This window comes from Sorex araneus, chromosome X (genome assembly GCF_027595985.1).
Source record: "Sorex araneus isolate mSorAra2 chromosome X, mSorAra2.pri, whole genome shotgun sequence".
Taxonomy (NCBI): Eukaryota; Metazoa; Chordata; class Mammalia; order Eulipotyphla; family Soricidae; genus Sorex; species Sorex araneus.
Genome location: NC_073313.1, coordinates 325,766,526 through 325,791,099, shown reverse-complemented (window position 1 = coordinate 325,791,099; position 24,574 = coordinate 325,766,526). Strand labels below are relative to the sequence as shown.

Genomic DNA, 24,574 nt, shown 5'->3' with positions numbered 1-24,574 from the left:
GAAGACAGTCTCTCTAATCTCGTGGAGTTAACAGAGTAAGAAAGAAAAAGAGATCATAATAAAGCATGCATGGCACTGATCCAGGAGTAACTCCTGCATACCAGTAGGTATGGCTCCATCTAGATGAGACTGGACCCCCCCCCCCCCGCCAATTCAAATGTCGTTCTAGAACAAAACTATACTTTATTGTAAAGTTTACATTGTCAAAGAAAACTTACAATGTGCTTTCAATTAAGTTTTTTCCTCAAAGCCTCTTTAACAAATGGTGCTGGCAAAACTGGATGGTCACATGCAAAAAAAATGGGCTCAGACCGCTACCTAACACCATGCACAAAAGTCAGATAAAAAATGAATTAAAGATCTCAACATCAGACCAGAATCCATAAGTTACATTGAAGACAAGGTCGGCAAAACCTTCTATGACACAGAAGCGAAAGGAATCTTCAAAGATGACACACCACTGTGACCAACCAACTGGAAACAGATAAACAAATCGGACTGTATTAAACTAAGCTTCTGTACCTCAAAAAGATACAGTGACCAGAATACAAAGACAATCTACAGAATAGGAAAGGATATTCACCCAATACCCATCTAATAAGGGGTTGTTATCAAGGATATGTAAGACACTGGTTAAATTCTACAAGAAAAAAAAAATCCAACCCCATCAGAAAATGGGGCATTGAAATGAACAGAAACTTTCTCAAAGACAAAATCATAATGGCAAAGAGGCACATGAAAAAATGTTCCTCATCACTAATCATCACGGAGATGCAGATCAAAGCAACAATGAGACATCACCTCACACCACAGAGAGTGGCTCACATACAAAAGAACAAAAGCAACTAGTATTGGCGCGGATGTGGGGAGAAAGGGACTCTACTTCTCTACTGGTGGGAATACCGACTGGTTCAGCCCTTTTGGAAAACAGTATGGACACTTCTCAAAAAATTAGAAATTGAGTTCCCATTTGACTCAGCAATACCTCTCCTGGGAATATATCCTGGAGAGGCAAAAAAGTAAGTTGAAATGACAATCTGCACTTATATGTTCATCGTGGCACTGTTTACAATAGCCAGAATCTGGAAAAAACCTGAGTGCCTGAGAACAGATGACTGGTTAAAGAAACTTTGGTACATCTATACAATGGAATACTATGCAGCTGTTAGAAAAAATGAAGTCATGAACTTTGCATATAAGTGGATCAACATGGAAAGTATCATGTTGAGTGAAATGAGTCAGAAAGAGAGAGGCAGACATAGAAAGATCGCACTCATCTGTGGAATATAAAGTAGCAGAATGGGACACTAACACCCAAGAGTAGTAAATAAGAACCAGGAGGTCTGTCCCACAGCTTGGAAACTGGCCTCATGTGCTGGGGGAAAAGGCAGCTGAGATAGAGAAGGGAACACCTAATAGAGAATGTTGGAAGGACCCACTCGGGTTGAAAGCTGCGTGCCGAAAGTAGACTATAGACCGAACATGATGGCCACTCAATACCTCTATTGCAAACCACAACACCCAAAATGAGAGAGAGAGAGAGAGAGAGAGAGAGAGAGAGAGAGAGAGAGAGAGAGAGAGAGACATAGACAGAGAGACAGAGAGACAGAGATAGGGATGGGGGAGGCACACTGTGATCACTGGTGGTGGAGAATGGGCAGTGGTGGAGGGATGGGTACATGAACATTATATGACTGAAATGTAACCACGAAAAATTGTAAGTCTGTAACTGTAGCTCACGGGGATCCATTACAAAAACTAAATAAATAAAATAAATCAAGGAAAAAAATGTTTTTTCTCAGTAAAATTATTACATCGGTCTACTATCTGCAGCACTATGTTAAAAGCTCTTAGAATTCTTTTTAGTTTTACAAGAACAAAAATGTTCGAGGGATACAAAGTTAAGGCTGAGTGAAGGGTTCTAACTACATAAAAATATGCAAAGAAAATGTGTACACACCCTCAATGATAATGTCACTGATGGAGTCAATATATAGTATATATACACATAAATATATATATATTAATCCTGAGATTACAACTCTTAATCTAGGTATTAAGGTGCTTACATGTCTCACCAGGTTGGCCTCTGTGTATAAACTGGCTGAAGAACACCTATTACCACTGAAAATAAATCCTTACTTCTTGCTTAAATGACATGGATACAGACAGTAAAAGAAATATTAAACCATTTTACAATATCTAGTTGCTCCATTAACTCAACTGTAATGTGATTGTTTTTGAGACTGTTCTCCAAGTTCAAACATGTCAGGCTTGTTCTTCCAGCCTTTCAGGTTGGGACTTATATGAAAAAATAGTGCCAAGCAAGAAGTTTAAGTAAATACAAAACCTTCATAGAAATGATTACAGGAATTCAAGTGGATTCCAAGTATCTTTCTCATAACATGTCAAGTAGTAAAACTAAAAATTTCTACAGGATCCATAGTTTATTATTTGGTTATAGTTTTTTCTTTGACTATAGTTTACTTCAAATATATATGTATTCTTATGTAATTTGTTCTAGTTTTTAAAATATTGATTCTAGTTGAATTTATACTATAAGCAAAAATTATAATTTCAACTTTGAAATTTGTTGAAAATTTAATTTTAGAGCCTAAGGTATGGGCACTCTGCAGTTGAATAGTCTTTTATGAGGTCAAAATTGTTGAGTTTTAAATCTTACATTCTAATTTGCCTATTCTGTTGAGACAGAATTGCTCAGTATAATGCAGACTGTCTTCCTAGAGCGCTCAAAGCTAGCTTTGTATATTCTAAGTATGGTATTATGTGTATGCAAATTCAAAGTTATTAGCTATTTTGTGAACTCTCTAGGAGAGCCCAGCAAGCTACCAAGAGTATCTTGCCTGCACGGCAGAGCCTAGAAGCTACCCATGGTGTACTGGATATGCCAAACACAGTAACAAGTCTCACAGTGGAGACGTTACTGGTGCCCGCTCGAGCAGATCAATGAGCAACGGGATGACAGTGATACAGTGACAGTGATTTTGTGAACTAAACTTTTTGTCATGGGATGACTATCTTTAGTCTAATGCATTTAATTGTAAAACTAGTTATATATGATATTAATATGACTACACCAATATTTTGAATCATCATCATCATCATTACTTTGATCATCAGATTTCTTGATTGATCTCAGTAACATCTCCATTCATCCTAGCCCTGAGATTTTAGAAGCCTCTAAACGTCCTTTCCCAACGATGCCGCACTGGAGGTTCTTTCAGGGCCAGGGAATGAGACCCAGCATTGTTACTGGTTTTGGCATATGAATACACCATGGGGAGTTTGTGAGGCTCTCTCATGTGGGCAGGAAACTCTTGGTAGTTTGCCAGGTTTTCCCAGAGGGAAAACTAGGTTATAAGATGTCGCTTTGTGGCCACGCACTTCTGGGAGCTTGGTTAAGTCTCTGGGTGTGGGCCACTGGTGGGATTACATGGCACCGGGGGCAGTCCCTAGGGTGTGACCACCTGGCTACTGGAAAATGGGATATCTGGGTGGAAGAGGCCCAGTCCCGATCCGAGCAGGCTTAGAGGTCTCAGCCCCGGGTCCCACACACCTGGGTTCCTCTGCCAGTACCTTCATGTGTGAGGCTTGTCCGAACATAGGGAAAGGGTCCTTGAGCATAGCTGTGGCTAGGCTCTGGAGGTCTTTGGCCACAGGAGCGCTGCTTGGGGCAGGGAGGGAAGCTGGAGCCCAGCCACTCCGAGGTACCCCGGAGAAGACAGCCAGGCGCTCGGGCAAGAGACTCTAAGTCGCTCTCTTCTGGGAGCCTGGTTTTAAGTCTCTGGGTGTGGGCCATTTGTGGGATTACATAGCGCCAGGGGGGCAGTCCCTGGGTGTGACCACCTAGCTATGGAGAATGGGATATCTGGGTAGAAGAGGCCCAGTCCCGATCCGAGCAGGCTTGGAGGTCTCAGCCCCGGGTCCCACACACCTGGGTTCCTCTGCCGATACCTTCATGCGTGAGGTTCGTCCGAACGTGTGGAGAGGGTCCTTAAGCAGGGCAAGAGACTGTCTCAATATTTTGAATACTAAGTCAATTTTTTAATTTAATCTTTTATCTATCTTTTTAGAAATGTACAGACAGTTTGAAATAAAATTCAATACTACTTGTATTTGTTTCAAACTATAACATTTAGTCTATTCATAATTATGTTATGTACAGATGGTACAGAGTTTAAGGCACTTGCTTGTACATGGCCAGTCCCCAGCACTGTGTGTAGTACCCTGAGCACTACCAGGAATGCTTTAGAAAGATTTTCTAAAAATCTCTCCTCTATTCTTACTTGGAAGTTACAGATTATATTTCTTCTCTTTTGGTAGTTGCCACCAAAAGTACACGCTTGCTTAATTAATGCCTAGCACCTGCATGCTGACTTCTTAAGCATAGCATCTTTAGCCTTCCCAATAATGAAGGACCTCAGAATATACTGGTTTACTTAATCTCACCCGAAGCTTAGATATAACTGGTTATGTTATAAATGTTTTGTTTTATTTCGTTAATAAGATATCATTTATATTATCAGTTTATGCTTAAATTTATCTACAGATTAGTTGCTGGAGGATTTTTCGTTCTATTTGAATATTTGGCTTCTGGATATCTTCCTTCTGCCTAAAAATATCTAAAATTCAAATTTTAGAACTTCCTTTAGTAAGGATCTGCTGGTGACACACTGAGGTGAGGTGCAAGAAAATGTCTTTTATTTTTATTATCAATTTTTTTATGGTGCTGGGGATTGAACTCAGGGCCTCACACATGCAAGGTTGCTCTTACTGCAGAGCTACACACAATCCCAGCACGGAATGCATCTTTATTCCTGTCCTCATTTGGATACTTTTATTACAGCTCTAGACTGGTGGTCACTCTATATCTTCATGCGTAAGATACCACTGTACTGGTATCTGTGATGCTCTGAGAAATTAGCAAGAATTCTTTTAAGACATGTTGGCTTTTTTCTACCCTTGGGCTTATTTAAGGATTCTGTTTCTATTTATTTAAAACTTTTATTTCTCCCCCTTCTGTTGTTATTACTGATGTTGCTATTATTGGGATGAGTGATTGTCACACACATACCAGGCTGTGGTGCTCCCACAATTGAATTGTGGTGTTCGACAGGGGTAGAACATTAGTCTGTGATGCTCACACACTCAGCCCTGATGACTGCCAAGACCAAGACTCCTGAGGTTTCACCATGAGATCCTTGGCTTCTGAGTCTAAGTTTCTTTTATACTTATTGGGATTTGTGACACTTCTTGAATCTGCAAACTGTATCTTTCATCAACTTTGAAAAGTTCTCAACCACTGTCTCTTCAAATAAAAGCTCTGATTTACTCTTTCTTTGCCTTTTTCCATCTCAGAGTCATTATGTAACATCTTACTTTAGCCTTCCTGGCAAGCTACCTGTGGTGTATTCGATATGCCAAAAACAGTAACAAATCTCACAATGGAGACGTTATTGGTGCCCACTCGAGCAGATCGATGAATTTTAATAATGAAATATTTAAAAGCAGAATAACTATAATGAACCTCCAGGTAACCACCACATGGTTTCAATATTTTCCCCAATTTATTTTTGTATCATTCCTTTCCAAATACTCCTTACTTTTCCCCCTAAAGTATTATATAGTAAAGATCAGAATCCTATTACATACGTCTAAAAAAAAAGCACTCTTATCTATGATTTTTTTTCTTCCTCATTCAATTTTGACAAGCAATTAATTTGCCAAGCTAGCCATTTCCTCCAGCTATTAAATGTTAGCTAATAAATATTAAGTTATCAGTCCTGGAGGACAGCACTCTGTTTTAGTCAATAGCCTTTTCATGGTGTCATTTAATATGTTAATCTACTCTCCCGCATTTCTTGTAAACTGTTAGTTACTACAACCAGGTTTTACTTTTATCAGTTTAATCTGTTGGCAAAGTATTTTATGGGTAGTACTTTATAGACATATTGCAATATGTCAGATGGCACAAATGATAAGTTATCTTACAATTAATGATATTAAGCTATATCATCTTAGCTTGATTTATTCACCTATTACAAAATATCTGCAATAATGTTTTAGCAGCCATGCTAATTGCTGCCATTCAAATGTTTCATTAGGAATTATGAAATAGTGAATTTTCTAATATAATTTCATCTGAATTTCATACCTGAAATCTTCTATGTAAAAGAACTTTTTCCTCATCAACTATTTCAAAGTACTGTTCAAAAATGAAAATCAGAATAAATTATTATTTTATCCAAATAATATATATAATTATATATAATAATATGATAGCACAGCGAGTAGGACGTTTGCCTTGTATGCGGCCGACCCGGGTTTGATTCCTTCGTCCCTCTCGGAGAGCCCGGCAAGCTACCAAGAGTATCTCACCTGCACAGCAGAGCCTGGCAAGCTCCCTGTGGAGTATTCAATATGCCAAAAACAGTAATAACATGTCTCACAATGGAGACGTTACTGTTGCCTGCTCGAGCAAATCAATGAGCAACGGGATGACCGTGACAGTGATATAACATATACAAATAATATATATAATTCTCTCAGAAAACCCAGCAAGCTACCGAGAGTATCCTGCCTGCACAGCAGGCCTGGCAAAATCCCCGTGGCATATTCGATATGCCAAAAACAGTAACAATGATGGGTCTCATTCCCTGACCCTGAAAGAGCTTACAGTGTGGCACCATTGGGAAGGACAAGTGAAGAGAAGCTGTTAAAAACTCAGGGCTAGGACGAATGGAGACGTTACTGGCGCCCATTTGAGGAAATCGATGAACAATGGGATGACTGTGATACAGTGAATATATATAATATTTTCCAATAATGATTGGTAGAATAGCACTCTCCAAAGCCAATTATTATAATAATTACAAACTCATGAATTTTTATGTACTTGATGTTTTCAATTTTTCACAAGTAATTTTCATTATTTATGTAAACATGGACTGGAGCAATAGCAAGTAGGAAGGGCATTTTCCTTGCGAGAGGCTGACCTGGGTTTGATGCCTCTGTCCCTCTTGGAGAGCCCAGCAAGCTACCACGAGTATCCCACCCACACGGCTGAGCCTGGCAAGCTAGCCGTGGCTTATTCAATATGCCAAAAACAGTAATGAAGGTGTTACTGTTGTCCACTTGAGCAAATCGATGAACACAGGATGACAGTGCTATAGTGCATTTATGTAAACGTGTTGTGTAGTCTTCAGCATTTAGTGTTAAAAAGCATCCGCTTGTAAAATTGTTCTTCTGCAGAAATTTCCTTTGCCTTGAAATTCAAATGAAATATCAAGATTTGATCAATGTTGGGTGGCATTTTGCTCAGCTTTCCTAGTATTTGTGAACTCGTTTAATCTGAAGTCTTAATTCTTTCCTCGGCTCATACTCTCTATGCTTGATCAATGTGCCTCTCATTGTCTTCTACATGACCTATTGTATAATGAATCTCCTTAGTTTATCCTTTATTATCATTTCCATATTTTGTATTATATTTATTATATGGTAATTAAAAATTAATTTGTCGAGGTAACAGTTTGAAGTAATGTAAATATTTACATTTTAGGGATACAATGTTACTACACAATGCTCATAAAATTAAAGTTCCACAGTCCGTTAAGCCCTCCCTTCCCACTTCCTCCTTCCTCCCTTTAGGTAACCTGTGTTATTAGGCTATCAGATTTAAGGATTTGTTTTCATTGGTGACTAGTCATTCTCTTGCTTTGTATTTAATATATAGTACCTATGAGAGAAAGCATCATTTTTCTTTCTCTATCTGATTTGTCACTTAGTGACACCCTCCAGTTCTATCCATATTGTAGCAAAAAGCAAAATGGTTTTTGCTCCCTTTTACCTAAGTAGTATTGTATGTATGCACCGCAACTTATTATTCCACTCATCCATTATGAAACACTTAGGTTACTTCCATATCTTGGCTATTATAAACAGCGCAGCAATGAATATACATAAACATATACCTTTTTCAAATTAGTTTCTGTTTTCTTGAAATATATATCCAGGAGTGGATTTTGTTAAATCATATATTGATTTTCATACTTCTTCTCATTAAGGCATTGAACCAGCTTACAGCTTACATTTCCCACCAATAGTGAAAAAGGATTCTTTTTTCTTTTCTTTTGGTGGCTGTATGGGCTGGACCACACTCAGCTGTGCTTAAGGATTACTCCTGGCTCTGCAGTCAGGGATTACTCCCAGTGGGTTTAGGAACTATAGCCAGGGGTCCAACCCAGGTCAGGCACGTTTAAGGCAACCATTTACCCAGTGTATTCTATTTCTCTGGCCGCATGAGGGTTCTTTTTCTCTACTTTCACCACTTGTTTCTGGCCTTTCTGATTTAAGTCATTCTCACTTATATCATTTTGATTTACAGTTCCCTGACAATCGATGAGCATTTCTTCATGTGCCTACTGGTCAACTGTGTGTACTCTTTGAAGAAGTAGTCAGCCCTTCTCCCCATTTTCAGATGGGACTGTTTCTCATTAAATTTTATATTTTGTTTATCTTAAATATTAATCTTTTATCATACGTATGATATATAAATATTTTCTCCTGTTCAGTAGGTTGGGGTTTTTTGTTTTGTTTTGTTTTATTGATAGTTAATTTCATAGTACAAAAGTCTTAGAGTTTGATGTAATCCCATTTTATTATTTATTTATTTATTTATTTATTTATTTATTTATTTATTTGTGATTTTTCCTTATCAACAGAACTGAACCACAGATAGTATCACTGAAGCCAATTATCGTGGGAGTTATGGAAGTTTTTCCATAACTTTAATCTTCTTTTCACCTGTACTTTAAGAATTCATATCTAACATCTAAGTCATTAATTCATTTTGAGTTAACTTTTGTGCATGAAGTGAGATAATGGTTCAATTTCAATATTTTGCATGTGGCTCACCATTCTCTCATATCATTTATAAGAGGCCTTCTGTCCTCCATTTTATATCTTGGCTCCCTTATCATAAATTATCTACCCCTATGTGAGGGTTTATTTTGGGCTTTCAATTCTTTCCCATTGGATTAAGTGTCTGTTTTTAGTCCTGCCATTGTTTTGATTACTACAGCTTTATAACAGAACACATGCCTTCCATATTTTCCTTCAGGATTGCTTTCAATTCAGGGAGTGTTGTGGTTCCATAAAAACACTGGTAGTGTTAGTTGTATGGCCTTGAAAAACGCCATTAGAAATTTGATAGGGGATATACTCAATCTGTATAATGCTTTGTCATCCCATAACTTTAATCTTCTTTTCACCTTGAATTACAAAGAATATTTTTATAAATTAACTTTGTATTCTGCAATATATTATTGCAGCTGTTTATATTTTTTAAATTTGAAAATCATGTTTTTCTTATGAATGATCTAGTCTCAAATGAATGAAATGAAAATGGGACTTTTCCCCACTTACTGAAGAATAATTTCAACCTTGCACCAAAGTAGCAAACAATATAGTACAAATCATAATATCCAAATAATACAGTAAAAACCTAATAACCCAAATATCCCTTAATCTAGACTTAATCCATCATGTAATCACAAAATAAATAAGTGAGTACGGCGGTGTGGTCTCTCTTTCGTGCCACGTGTGTTCGGTGGCCATGTGCCGTTTTTCCATCCTGGCCTGCTGCAGCTGCCAAGAGACGCATAAAGGAGGGAACAGGGCCGCCAGGCTGCTTGGTGATCAGCGGCCATTTATTCCATTCTCCCCACCCACCCGTTCCAGTCTCAATAAGCGCCCCATTCCAGTCTCACACTGCCCCCTCATTCTCATCTCTTCCTGTCCCCCATGCTAGTCTCTCTGCACTCCATTTCGCAGCCTTTGTGTTGTCCTTCACCTCCAAGCACTGGGGGTGGCAAAAGACCTAGGTCTGGTAGCACCATCAACAAATGAAAGCCCTTCCTTCCTGGGGAAGCTCTTCTAAGATAAAGATCTCCCACAGTTTGGAGATCCACTCAAGGGAGAAACACCATCTAGAGATGTGTTTCTACTTTTCTTAGTCCAACAACCATTTAAACATAAGGAAAAATGGTAAACAATGTGCTCTTAGTGCAATTATCCACAATATACTGATGGAAAAAGACAAACTTTTCAAAATTATACCTAATTACTCTAATAGCATTTGTGTCACTTCTTCTGACCATGTGGTGCCAGGAATTAAACCAGTGTCTGTCACATGCCAGGCAAATACCATAACCCCTGTGCTATTACCTATCAGGCTAAACATAATTTGCAATTAATATCACAGGTATAAGTGGCCTCATCAGCAATTCTATGCTCTGAAAATTATCATAGCTTTTCAACTATAAAATTTAGTTGATTTTCAAGTAAATACCATTCAACCTTATTTTCAAAATTTTATTATTTAGGGGAGGGCTCCCAAAAGCACTGCTGTAGAGGCAGATGGGAGTGGGAGCCATTGGCAATTCTTGGCCAACTGAGCAAACAGTTCAGTACAAGGGCCCAGAGGACGGCATGCTACTTGGGTGCTGGGAGCTGAAGATACTGGGTAATCCGAGCAGTGCCGAAAGCCTCCAGGGTCATCCTGGCAATGCTCAGGGGATTTGAACCCAGGTTATGTGAGGCATGTGCCTTAATCATTGTATATCTCCTGCCCGCAATATACTATACAACCGTTGTGTGTCTTGCATTTAAAATTTTTATTTTGCAAAACAACTATGTAGCTGTAATTATATATTAATTAAATTCTGATCCTCATCATTTTTATAATTTTCCCTGGAAGATAAGAGGTTTTTCAATTACACATGAGGACATTAATAGTCTGATTGAGCTCTTATTGCTTTTCAGCATGAATTATCACATAGGCACCATTCTACAGCTTTGCAGACACAAAAATGAAAGCAAAGAAGTTTCTGAAAGGAAGTTGATGTTGGAAGGTCAGCTCCGTGGCTTGAATTTGCTGTTGAAACCAGTGAAGAGCACTTATTGGGATTAAACCAACTGTTTTACACTGGGCTTTCCACAAGTTTCCGTTTCCACAATCTTTAGTCAAGTTGAAAAGTCCTGGTATAAATCCTGGGTCTTTGCCAAAATTTTCTAGAACAAGATAACACTATGAATGAAAGCTTGAATTATTTAGCAGGAACTTGAACTATGGACAGGACTTCTGCTATTACAAATGGAGAGAACAGACAACACAATGAATCCACATTGAATCATTGGAGCTTCAAACAAATCTATAAAGGTGCCCATCTCCCCTGGACCAGACTCATTTCATGACTGAACTGTGTAGAGGTGTTCTTCTCCATGCTATCATAAAAGTGTAAGTTTAATTTGTTTTAATTATCATTTATGATTACTGTTTACACTATGATTTTTATGGAACTGGGTATTTATTATCTTTAATAATTTCCTTTTGCAGACGTACCTGGCAAATGGTTTCATTCATGTTCTTCAGTTTTTTCTAAAAAGGATTTCAGTTTTTTCTAAAAAGGATTTCACACTGTGTTCTAAATTATACACAGGAATTCAGAGTTAAACATACTTATTACCTTCCATTTATAGCCAGTAAATGATGACCTGCTGCCTCTGAGCCTAATCTATTAATTGAATGGATGGTTATTTAATGTGAGGTTACTTCCCTGAGCAACAGTCTTCTTAAGTTATCTTAAAAGTGTTTTTTCATATGTCACCTTGAAATTTAAAAATAATAGGTATTTTAAGGGCTGGAGCCAGAGCACAGTGGGTAGGGCAGTTGCCTTGCACATGGCTGACCCGGGTTGATTCCTCCGTCCCTCTCGCTGAGATACTCAGCTACCAAGAGTATCTCTCCCACATGGCAGAGCCTGGCAAGCTCCCTGTGGCGTATTCAATATGCCAAAAACAGTAACAACAAGTCTCACCATGGAGACGTTACTGGTGCTCGCTCGAGCAAATTGATGAACAACGGGAAAACAGTGCTACAGGTATTTTAAGAGTTAATACAAAGGTAAATTAACACTTTTTAATGTGTGCAGTTTGCTTATTTTATCCGTAATAATCATAACTGTTAAACTACCTATAATAGAAATGATTTATGAGCAGGCTGGTTTGGTTAGACATTTATGCAGATTTTGTACACTATGGAATGTTTTATTGAACTTGTGAAATTCTTTTCTTATCTAAATTTACATTCCATGTTGATACATGGTAAATGTAGTATTATTAAAGTGTAGTTTGTCAGAAAAAAAAAGTGTTTTTACAAAGGTAAGTGAGCTTATCTAGATTTATGACACTACGTGGTCTTCAGCTTCCTTTAGGGGACAGACTGATATTTATTTGCTATATTATTACTACTGCTATATTATTTGCTATATAAATATATTAAATATTTTATTTGTGAGGCCGGAGACAGAAAGCATAGGAGTCAGGGGCACATGCTTTGCAAGTCTGGGGCCTCAATCCTTGGCACCAAATGGCTTCCCTGATACACTTTGGAATAACCCTCAGGGTCCCTAAACACTGCTGGGTATCACCCTGAGCACTGCTGGGTGTGGGCCTTGCAGCTTCAGGCATGGCCCTGATTACTCCCAGCACTCCCAGAGAACAGTGAAACTGTCAGGTTCACCTCACCGGGACAAGCAGCTTCAGAGTTTTGCCTAAGGGACCCCCTTCCAAATTCTCAAGAACTATTGTGAGACATACACAAGTATATAAATATACATGTATTTCTATGATGTGTAAGCCCCATGTGACTGGGCTTTCTCAGCTACTGCTTTTAACTATTATAGCCAGAATGCCAAATGTCATTGATTTTTTTTTTCCAGTTTTGGAGCCATACCCACTGTGCTTAAGGCTTATTCATGGCTGTGCACTCAGGAACAACACTTGGTAGGGTTTGGTGGACCACATGTAATGCAGAGATGGAATCCAGGTCGGCTGCACACAAGACAAGCACCTTATATAGGTCTACTATCTCTATGGACATAGTTTTCTTTTTCAGTTTTTCTTTTCTTTTTATTTTAGTTTGGGGACTACATCTGATGTGCTCAGGATTTATTTATGGCTCTCCACTTAGAAATCACTCCTGGCAGTGCCTGGGGAATCATACGGAGTGCTGGGTATTAAACCTGGGTCGATAGAATGCATTCTAGGCAAATGCCCTACCTACTGTATATTCAGTCCCCACGGACAGTTTTCTCTCATATCTCATACTTGATTGTATGATTAGTCATTTCCAATTTCTTCTTTTTTTAATAATAATTTGAATTTTCTTCCCCAAATAAAAATTTACATAAAGTTATAAATTGTTAGAATGAAGGAGAGGGTTCTAAGGCAACCTAGCTAATTTTAATTTGCTTTGCATTTTGGGTCACACCCAGCAATGCATAGGGGTTACTCTTGGCTCTGCACTCAGGAATTACCCCTGATGGTGCTTGGGGGAGCATATCGGATGCTGGGAATCTAACCTGAGTTGGTCGCATGCAAGGCAAATGCCCTACCCTCTGTGCTATTGCTCTAGCCCCACTAATTTTAAATTTTACCTGCTGAAAAGTTATCCAAACAAAATAAATAATGGAAGAGAAGGGGAAGGAAATAGTACGAGCTAAAAGGAACCCCTGTCTAGCAGTCCCTCTTTGACCCATGCTCATGCCTAGATGCAGGGCAAACTCTCTTTGCCCCCTCACCTATGCTTTCACCCACACATTCACAGCTACAGAACCAAGAAAACCCAACAGGGAGTTTCTGGGGTATGGCATGCACGTGAGTGGCCCAGTGACATATTCCAGAACAGCAAGTGCCAATAAGGGAACACAGGTTATAAGGTTCCAGCAATAGACCTTAAAACAGAAATGCAGAGCTGACCGAGAGCTGAGGACCAGACCAAAGGACCGGGGAGATGGGTGGACAGTGCAAGAACAGGACTGAGATCATAATATGGACCAGGGGTCAAGGGACAAGAGAATGAAGTCATTGACCATGACAGGACACTGAGGAGGAGCCTATAACACTCACTTAAACTGTACCATAGATTAACTTTTGTACAGTACCCGGTGTTTCATATGAAAATCCTTTATACAATACTCCAAGGCCCACGAGCTCAGGAATAAGTATCTTCAGGGTAACATAAGTGAATAAACATGAATATGTCCTGTGGAAGTGAAACCGGGTTCAACACATTGATGTTACACCTCTATACCTGGTCTCCAGTATGGAACACAGATATTGGATAGAATTCCAGACTAGTCATCAAAGAGTTCAACAATGGTCAATTAACCAAAGAGTGAATTTCTCTACTGTGAGGGATAAATTTTAAGAAAATTTCATCTTGGGCCAGAAAGATAGTACAGTGAGTAAAGTGCTTGTCTTGCAAGTGGACAACTTCAGGCTGATCCCTGGCATCCCATCTGGTTCTCCAAGCACCTCCAGGAGTGACTCCTGAGGTCAGGACAAGCAGTAACTCTTGAGCATTGTTGGGTGTGGCCCCAAAACAAAATAAAATGAAACGAAAATTTCATCTTATACCTTGCACAGAAGTAAATAATAAAAATGCATAATCTCACTACTTAGTAATCTCTATTAAAACCAATTTCAATTAAAAACATGCACAATTAAAAAAGTTAAGTAATATAGAAAGGCAAAAATAAATGCTATTTTAACCATGTGTATATATCCTCCATCATTAAATTGAGAAGACAAATTATGTCAAGCATTTTTTCCAGATCACAGTGCTTTGAAGGTAGAAATAATCCATAAAGAGAAAGGAAAAACTTGACCACTTGGATATTTAACAATACAGTACTGAACAACCAGTGGGCCAAAGAGGAAAAAAAGAAGAAATAAAAAGATTCCTATTAATAAATGCGAATAACTACATAAAGTTCCAGAACATATGGGACATGGCAAATGCTATTCTATGAAGTTCACAGAAATAGAAGTAATGAACAGAAAACAAGGTTCAAATAATTAATTTAATCTTAAAAAACTATAAAAAGAACCAAGGTAGTCCAAAGTAAGAAGGAGGGAAATAGTAAACATTAGAGTGGAAATCAACCTTCCCCCAGAAAAAATAATGCCAAAGATCTATGAAATCAAGAACTGTTGTTTTTAACCATGAGATATCATCTCATACCACAGAGACTGGCCCACATCCCAAAAAACAAAAGCAACCGGTGTTGGCGTGGATGCGGGGAGAAAGGGACTCTTCTTCACTGCTGGTGGGAATGCCGACTGGTTCAGCCCTTTTGGAAAACAATCTGGACGATTCTCAAAAAATTAGAAATTGAGGTTCCATTTGACCCAGCAATACCACTCCTGGGAATATATCCCGGAGAGGCAAAAAGGTATAGTAGAGATGGCATATGTATTTCTATGTTCATTGCAGCACTGTTTACAATAGCCAGAATCTGGAAAAAACCAGAGTGCCCCAAAACAGATGACTGGTTAAAGAAACTCTGGTACATCTACACAATGGAATACTATGTAGCTGTCAGAAAACATGAAGTCATGAAATTTGCATATAAATGGATCAACATGGAAAGTATCATGTTGAGTGAAATGAGTCAGAAAGAAAGAGACAGACATAGAAAGATTGCACTCATATGTGGAATATAATGTAACTGAGAAGTACAAGTTGGCAACGATGCAACTTCTGGCAGATATCTCTCTGGACTTAGTTACTAAAATACTAAATTACAGAAACCCAAAAGTGAGAGGCCGATAAGTGTGGTCACTCGACCTCATACCTCTTCATCCTCAGCAATGAAAAACAAATTATCTAATGCTTCCTTTTCAGCAGGTCTAACTTTAGGGGAGAGACTCTCCAAACAATAATAGTGAGTTTTGTTGAAATACTGTATGCAATCAAAGTGAAAGTAAAGTGAAATTTATTAGTTACAAAGGCGGGGGGGGGCTTAGGGTGGGGGGGCTAGGGGCGTGGGGGGGTTAGGGGTGTGAGGGGGTGGGGTGGAGCTATACTGGGATTCTTGGTGGTGGAATATGAGCACTGGTGAAGGGATGGATATTCGAGCATTGTATAACTGAGATTTAAACCTGAAAACTTTGTAACTTTCCACATGGTGACTCAATAAAAAATTTAAAAAAAAATAAAAAATAGAAGGGATCTATGATGACATTAAAATTTTTTCTCTTCCTGAAAAAAAAAGAACTGTTGTTTTTAAAAGAATAAGGGAGATAAATCCATATTACTCACAAATAAGAGAGATAAATCTGATAAAGGATCAGAAAGCAAAAAAGGAAAAGTTATGACATATTACAAAAATAATAAAACATTATGAGATTAGTATGAACAACTATGTACCACTAAATTGGAGAATCTAGAAGGAAATTTAATCTAGAAGGTTAAAATTTTAGACTCCTACAACCTCCTTAAATATAATTAGTATTAAGTAGAAAACCTGTCCAGACCAATTAATATTCAGAAATAGATGCAGTAATTAAAAGTGTCTCCCCACCCCTCGCCCCCACCCCATCAGCAATGAGAGCACAAGTCCAGACAGGTATACCAGTAAGATCTTCTAAATCTTCAAAGAGGACCTACTTCCTATTATAATCCAAACTCTTCCAGAAAGCCAAAGAAGCAGTTCTATGCCTTACAAAGAGTTTTTATGAAACTAATATCACTCTGATACCAAAACATAAACAGTCATCACTAAAGAAAATTAGGGCTCAATATCTAGAATGATAGCATGGCAGTAGGGTGTTCGCCTAGCATACCGCCGACCGGTGTTCGATTCCTCTGTCCCTCTCAGAGAGCCAGGCAAGCTACCGAGAGTATCTCACCCGCATGGGAAAGCCTGGCTATCCATGACATATTCGATATGCCAAAAACAGTAACAAGTCTCACAAACAGTAACAAGTCTCACAATGGAGACGTTACTGGTGCCCGCTTGAGCGAATCGATGAGCAACGGGATGACAGTGACAGTGATCCCTGATGAACACAGATAGACATAACTGGCTCCCGCTCGAGCAAATCAATGAGCAATGGGATGCCAAGTGACAATTAAAAAACAAAAAGTCAAATTAAGGGCTGGAGAGACAGTACAGAGGTTAAGGTGCTTGCTTTGCGCACGCCCAAGCTCAATTTGATACCTTCTACCCCATGTGGTCCCTCAAATACCATCAGGAATGATCCCAGAGCACAAGCTAAGAGTGAGCCCTGAGCACTATAAGGCATGGCCCACAAACAAACAAACAAAAAGCTGGACACGGGGGGTGGGATGTGGTTGGGTGGGGAGTCAAAGTATAACAATTCACAAATAACTGTAATATATAGAAAATCCTAAAGAATCCACCAAAAAAACTTCTAAAAACTACAAATCTAAACAGCAAAATGGCAGGAAAAAAAATCAATATGTAGGTATCTGCTATCATTTTATATGCAAGCAATGAGACAGAGAAAAGAAAAAAAGTTTTTAAAAATCCCATTTTCAATTGTGTCGAAAGAATTAAGGATTTTGGAATCAATGAAGGAGATGCAATATTTATTCCAGGAAATGATATGCTCTATTAACCAATAAACACAAGTTTTAATAAGAATACATTCCTACCTTAGGAGAAGTAGAGAGATCTTTTCCTGTAGAAACAATTGTGTTTTCATGCACTCCTTCTGCCCTTGGTAAGATGGATGGTGGGGCTGGAGCTTTTCTTTTCACTCTCTTTTCAGTTTCCAGTTCTTGAATCGGATTTACTAAATTGGTTGGAGGAGTTGGTTTAGGCTCATAAAACGGATTTGATCTAAATGAAAATAAAATTATTGTTAACAGCCTCAGAATAGTTTATTCTGAACTAAATATCAGAATAGTCTATTCTGAACTAAATAAAATGTTCAGGAGCTGGGGCATCTATCTTGCACATATGAAGCCCAGGGTTTGATCTCTAGCATCCATACACACACACACACACACACACACACACACACACACACACACACACACACACTTACATAAATAAGTTCATTTATAAGAGCACAAATACTAAAAATAAGGAAAAACCCAAACCACTGATAACCTAAAATTTAGAATCATCACATTAATGTGTTACTTTAGTAATCATGTTTTGTTATAATTTTTACCTTTCAGACTGGACTGATAGTGCCAGACATAAGGTTCTTGTCCTGCATGTGGCTATGGCCACAGACACCCCAGTTTGAACCCCAGAACCACATACAGTCCCCCAAGCACTGCTATCGGTCACTCCTGCCTGCAGACCCAGGATTAATCCCTGAGCACCACTGGGTGTGGCCCAAAACAAAAACTTGTCACTTGTCATTCCATTGCTGATTGATTTGCTTGAGAGGGCGCCAGTAATGTCTCCATTCATCCCTGTCCTTCCCAATGCTGCCCTATTGGGGGGCTCTTTCAGGGTCAGGGGAATGAGGCTCATTATTGTTACTGTTTTTGGCATATTGAATATGCTATGTTTTTTTTTTTAGGCTGGCAAAACAAAAACAAGTCAAAAAATATTGTGTGTGTGTGTGTTTGTGTTTGTGATCCACTGATCTATTATTGGGCACCTATGTTAATTTCACAACCTAGCTATTGTGGTAGGTGCTACAACAATGAAATAAAGCAATTCACTGCAACTTGGATCAAGCTGGGAGATCTCACGCTAGATGCAGTAAATCAGGAGAAGTCAAATACTAGATGTGTTCACTTATCTGTGACATATAGAGTAGTAAGACAAATGACTGCAAATTATCAAAGGAATTACCTTAGATCAGCCTGATCCCTAGATTACAGAACAAAGACAAGGAATGAAAGAAACCTGGCAGGAGCAGGGCTTGGGAGGAGAAGTAAGAAGTGGGCAGGAGGTAACCAGCAGCAGGCAGAGACACCAGACAACTTGGTGACATAGAGGTATATTATATCTATATATCTCAGCCACGGCACCTACAAAACTGGAAATATAAGATCCTAATTACAAAAGCCAAACTTAAAATGTGCCTGTCAAGGAAGCTAGCTAGGGGGTTGGAGAAACTGGAGACACTGGTAAAAAGTTGAAATTGGTGATGGGGATTGGGGCTAGAACACTGCCTAAAAACTATTAATACCTTTGTAAATCATAGTGCATTAATACTGTATCACTGTCATCTCGTTGCTCATCGATTTGCTTGAGCAAGCACCAATAATGTCTCCATTGTGAGACTTGCTGTTACTGTTTTTGGCATATCGAATACGCCACGGGTAGCTTGCTAGGCTCTGCCGGGTGGGCAAGATACTCTCGGTAGCTTGTCGGGCTCTTTGAGAGGGGCTGAGGAATCAAACCCGGGTCGGCCGAGTGCAAGGCAAATGCCCTAACCCTTGGGCTATTGCTCCAGCCCATATAAATAAAAGTTCTAAAATATTTTTTGCTTCACTGTAAGATTTTATTCAATTGCTATCTATAGATTCTTAAAAAAATGTTTCCAAAAATTATAAGTCCTATGATATCTTCAGTCACATAAAAAGAAATGTGATATGGAAATAATAGTTATTTTATTTTTATGCTGGTCTCATCAAACTTTTTTTCTCTTGTGTCACTACCCACATGTTAAATTTTCTTCTCATTAAGGAACACCTGTTAGACAAATTTAGCAAATGAGGTTCTACTAAAAGGAAATTCTACCAGGCTTTGACAATGTATTTATTTCAACCTCACATTTAAATAACTTAAATAATAGTTTAGTTGGGTAGAGAATTCTATTTAATTTTCTCAGTGAAGTCAACAAGTAACCTGAGAACATTGAGGGAGGGTATTAGACACTTGGGTGGTGGTGAAGTGCAGTAACTTAAAAAAAAAAAAAAAGATTGGGGCAGTACCTATAGGGTCACAAGCCCTCAAGATGTAAAAGCATCTAATACAAAAGCTAAAAGACAATTTTTAAAAGAGCACATTAAGGATATTAGTCTACTGTCAGACCAACATTGCTCTTATCTTTACACTGCTGCAAAGATTTTATCTTTATTTCTGGTTCTAAGAAATGTCTAGGTGTGGATTCTTATTTACCTTATTTCATATTCTTATTTCCTAAATCTGCAGATTCATGATAATTAGTTCTAAAAAGTCATTAGCTATTATCTCTTTGATTGCATCTTCTCTACTTTCTCCTTTAGAAATTCTATTTATTTTGTTTTGGGGACACACCTGGAGGTGCTCAGGGCACATTTCTAGCTCTGTGCTCAGGGATCTCTCCTGGCAGGTGCCAGAAATCTGTGCATGGCAGACGTTCTACCCACTGCATTACTGCTCTGGCCCCTCTTTAGAAATTATTAGTAAACATATATTTACTACCTCTTTCCGTCATAGTTTTATATTTTTTCGGGATAATTCTCATATCTGTGATCCAGTCCATTTTTTCATTTTTTTCTCTTTATATATGCCCACTAATAGGGCTGGGAAAATAGTACAATGGGTAAGGTGGGTTTGATCTCAGTATCACATATGGTCCCCTGAGTACAGGAGTGATTTTTGAGCCAGAGCCAGAAGTCAACCCTGAGTGCCACTGGGTGTGCTTCCATGCCCCCCAAATAAAGAAACAAAATCTCTATCTCCTGTTAAACTTTCCATGAATTTTTAATTTTATAAGCTTATTTCTTTGTAAGGCTGTGTGTATGTATAGCAAACATTTCAGGTACACAGATTTGAGTCCATTACCATTTAAATACGCTTATTTAATTCTGTCTATCAGATGAATCTCTTTGAAATTACTGCATGTATAATCCTGAAGTTTCTTTTGTTTCCTGACTCTCTTAGTAACTGTTTCCGTATTTGTTTTGTAATTCTAGATGGTGAACTCAGAGATTAATCTAAGGAAATACTTATGTAGTTTGAGCTGGGAGTGCCTCTCTTCAGAGTGCTTTATGCAAGCATTGACCAGGTACTTTTGGAGCCACTTTGTAGATTTCTTCATTGGGTTGAGGGTTCCCAAAGGATCCTGCCAATATACTGTCAAATTCACAGAAGGGTGGGTCTCCACTTGTAACATCTAAAGGAAGAGTTCTTTCCCTCTACCTAGAGTCTATATCCAGACAGAAAAATCTTTCCTGTTGATTATCTTTATGAATACATTATTTTTTTTTCTAGTTCAATAAGCACAAGTCTCTGGTACATGCAACTGTTTTTTCCATTATATAGTAACCATTATTGTGAGGTTTACTCATTAACTGCATTTTTTTCCAAACACCAGGTGATTTCCTGGAGTCCAGTATTCTGCATTTATAAAAGAGCATTTTTGAGTAAACAGAACTCTAAATCACAGAAATTAGTGATTATGCCAAGTAAATTTAACATTTATATAAAGTCTATATGGTGATAGCACACTATTTCAATGATAGCTGTTCTTTAAACAATAGTATCAGAATAAGAAACCAAAACCAGGTATCTATGCCACCTCCTAAAAGTTTACCTATAGACAGTAGGCCATATTAGACATAAATACCAAGTATACCAAGTTCAGATGTGGGAAATTTAACATATTTGTGATGTCATTCATACTCCGTACTTTGGCAACAAGTAGTTTCATGTAACTCCTTCTGAAGTGAAGTATATGCTCGTACTTGTTCATTCTTATTCAAAGTAGTTTTTAAAAAAATTTTGTATAAGTATATATATTTTTAGGGGATGGGTTTCCAGGAATTGAATCTGGACCTCATACATGAAAGGTTAAGCACTTGATTGCTAAATTACATCGCTCAACCCAGGGAAGTTTGGTTGGTACTGTTCTTTTGGGGTAGGAGACTAAGTTGGGGGGATATTGGGCCACACTTTGCAGTACTCAGGGTTTATTTCCAAGTCTGTGATAGCAGGTTACTCCAGGTGGTACTTAAGCAACCATGCAGTGCTGAGGAATGAACTGGGTGCCTCCAGCTAGCAAAGAAAATCTTCAACTCTTTGATTTATCTCTCCCACCCCTAGGGTAGTTGTTTTTAACAGAGTGGAGCTGGCACCTACACTGAACCCGTATTTCCTGGTCTTCATCTTAAACCTGTGTATTCAAGAGAGAAAAACAGGAATGCGTACATATTAAAAAATCTGGTCAACAGAACAAAATATTCATTTTAAAGTCATTAACCAGAACAAAGCACCAGAACTGGAGTGGCTAAGCACTGTAATCAAATGAGTATCATTTGGTGAACTCCTAGGTCAAGTGTGTAACTCCCCCCCCCCCTGCCCACAGCCTGTAGAGCAACTAAAACAAAGTGAAGGAAAACTCCCCAATAGTCTTGTCAAGTAGCAAAGACATGTAAAGACGCATTTACATCTCATGCTTATCACATCTAAAACACGGAGAAATCGAAGAAAGGAAGGAAAGAACAATGTTGAAATAACTAGGCATTAAGAGAAAGAAGGACATGCTTCATAAGGTGGTGTAGTGAAGGCATCATACTGAGCTTAAACTGGAGGGTTTATCAACATTTGACAGTTTTGCTTCATATGTCAACTTTTTTAATCCTTGTAACAATTTTGTCTAGCTTAATTTTATCCATAATCTTCTTGGTAGCTGTTTATCAGACTTTGAAGGTAATAAAGGGAGGTAACTATAAAGAAATGGGATAGAAAGAAAAAGAGAAGTTTCTAAAAAACAGCAAACTAGGAAAGAAATCTTCCTTCCAATAACTTATTTACTACTTGCCAGCTAAAGTCAAAAACCAGCACTAAACAAACCCACTTCAACCTAGTATATAAGTAAAGTGAATTATTTTGATGGTCTGAAAAATACTCCTAGCTAAATATCTCAATAATAAATTTCTATAGCAGTTTATAATATGGTGGTTACTACAATTATCATTAAATATGTTATATAATGATGTCTAGTTTTTTCAGGGGGGTGCTACCATGCAGGGCTCAGGGTAAGGTTAGGGACACTCCCAGTGATTTTTCACCAACCAGGTCAACAGTGCTAGAGCCAGAGAATGCAGTTCTACTTAGGCTCTGTGGGGGAGACCATCCAGGCCATACCAAAGGTGCTCATCTGGCGATGCTCCGAGGACTCCAGAATTAAACCCAGTTATGCTCAAGAGGAAGTATGACTAATTTTAAGAAAAACTCACGTTGGAGGATAAGTATATTGCAAAAAAATTTGTGCTTAAGTGAAAAAATGGCAGAATTTCTACAGACAACTCCAGTGTACTTTATATGTGACTTTGTTATACACAGTTGCATCCATATGAATAAGAGTTTATATCTAGCTAGACATTGCCCTTCTCTTTCCATCTCTCTACTTCTAACCACTTAGCTCTCATTCTAATCACCCTAATGAACACCAGTAATCTTTGTATAGAGAAGGAAATACAAATAGAAAAGAAGTTCATTTGATTTTCAAAGTTAGTCTCTAAGACTCATATTATTAGAATTGTATTAAAAATGATGATTTTCTCAAAACAATTAGACTTATGCTTCCCTAATGAGTTTTACAGTATGACATACAGAAAAATTAAATTTGTATGGCATGTTAGAGTCAGCTCAGAAGGTGCTGGAAAATGGATGTGCCTAGACCATGCAGGCAGACAAAGGGAATGAGTATCTCAGCATGTCAGCGAGCTACTTTGAGGCAGCAATGTGCTAGGCATACCTTTAGGTACTATATCAGAAAGACACGAAATGAACTAATAAGAACTTTGAATGAGCCTTCTTGTAGATCAACAGATTCCTAACTCAAACTGAATTAGCTACTCCTTCAGTCAGATTTGTTTCCACTTATAGGAAATGCTCAGAATAGTCTAATTCATACAAACAGAAATAGACCAGGGGAGGGAAGAATTGGGACTAACTGCCATAAGGCGCAGAAGTTTTTCTTAAGGGGCAGTGTGACACATGTAACAGTGAATATATTAAGAACCACTGAAACATTAAATATGGATTTTGTTATGTCAATAAAAAATATAACTGCTATTTTTCTTTTTCTTTTTATTGTGGGGCCACTCCTAGGGTTCCTTGGATCATCATAAGGTGCTGGGAACAAACTCATGGCCTATATACTCATGGCCTACATACTCCACCAACTGAAACACATCTCCAGTCCCAAAGTGGCATATTTTGAAAAAGACTGAATAAAATAGTATACGTAACTGTGATTAATGCTCCCTTATATAACTGTTGATTAAAGCTTCTAAAAAATATTTAAACAGTATTTCGGTGGGAGTTGGGGACTCACACCTGGCAGAGGCGGGGGGGGGGGTGGCTATCACTGGCACTGCATGACCATCAATCACTCCCAGTGGTGCTTCGAGGGCCATATGATGTTGGAATCCAACCTAGGGCCCCTGCATGCAAAGCATGTACTCCAGCTCTTTGAATGGTCTCCTCAGCTGTTTGTTATTTTTATATTTTTTATAAAGAGCCACTCCAGGCGATGTTCTGCCCACCCAATGCCACATACTGTGTCACAGATGAGGTGCTTGGTTCAGTGGTGCTTGGAAACTACCAAAGCCAGACCTGACAATGCTGGGGAAGGGCGTGTGTTGCTGTGGACTGAACTCTCTGGGCCTCACAAATACTAAGCCTGGGCTCTAAATCTTGAACTATCTTCCAGTCTTGAACAGTATCTTTAGTAAGAAAAACATTTTTAAGATATTGCCATAACTTCTACATTCTGTTGA

General features: G+C 38.4%; 1 protein-coding gene across 4 annotated transcripts in view; it reads right to left on the bottom strand.

The window, feature by feature from the left end:
• Positions 1-24,574, bottom strand: part of EHBP1 (EH domain binding protein 1) — a 343,876-nt gene that overhangs the window by 151,475 nt on the left and 167,827 nt on the right. For all 4 annotated transcript variants that reach the window (XM_055119915.1, XM_055119917.1, XM_055119916.1 and 1 more), the window contains one exon: positions 17,546-17,732. In XM_055119915.1, the coding sequence (XP_054975890.1) occupies positions 17,546-17,732 (187 nt within the window). The remainder of the gene's footprint in view (positions 1-17,545; positions 17,733-24,574) is intronic.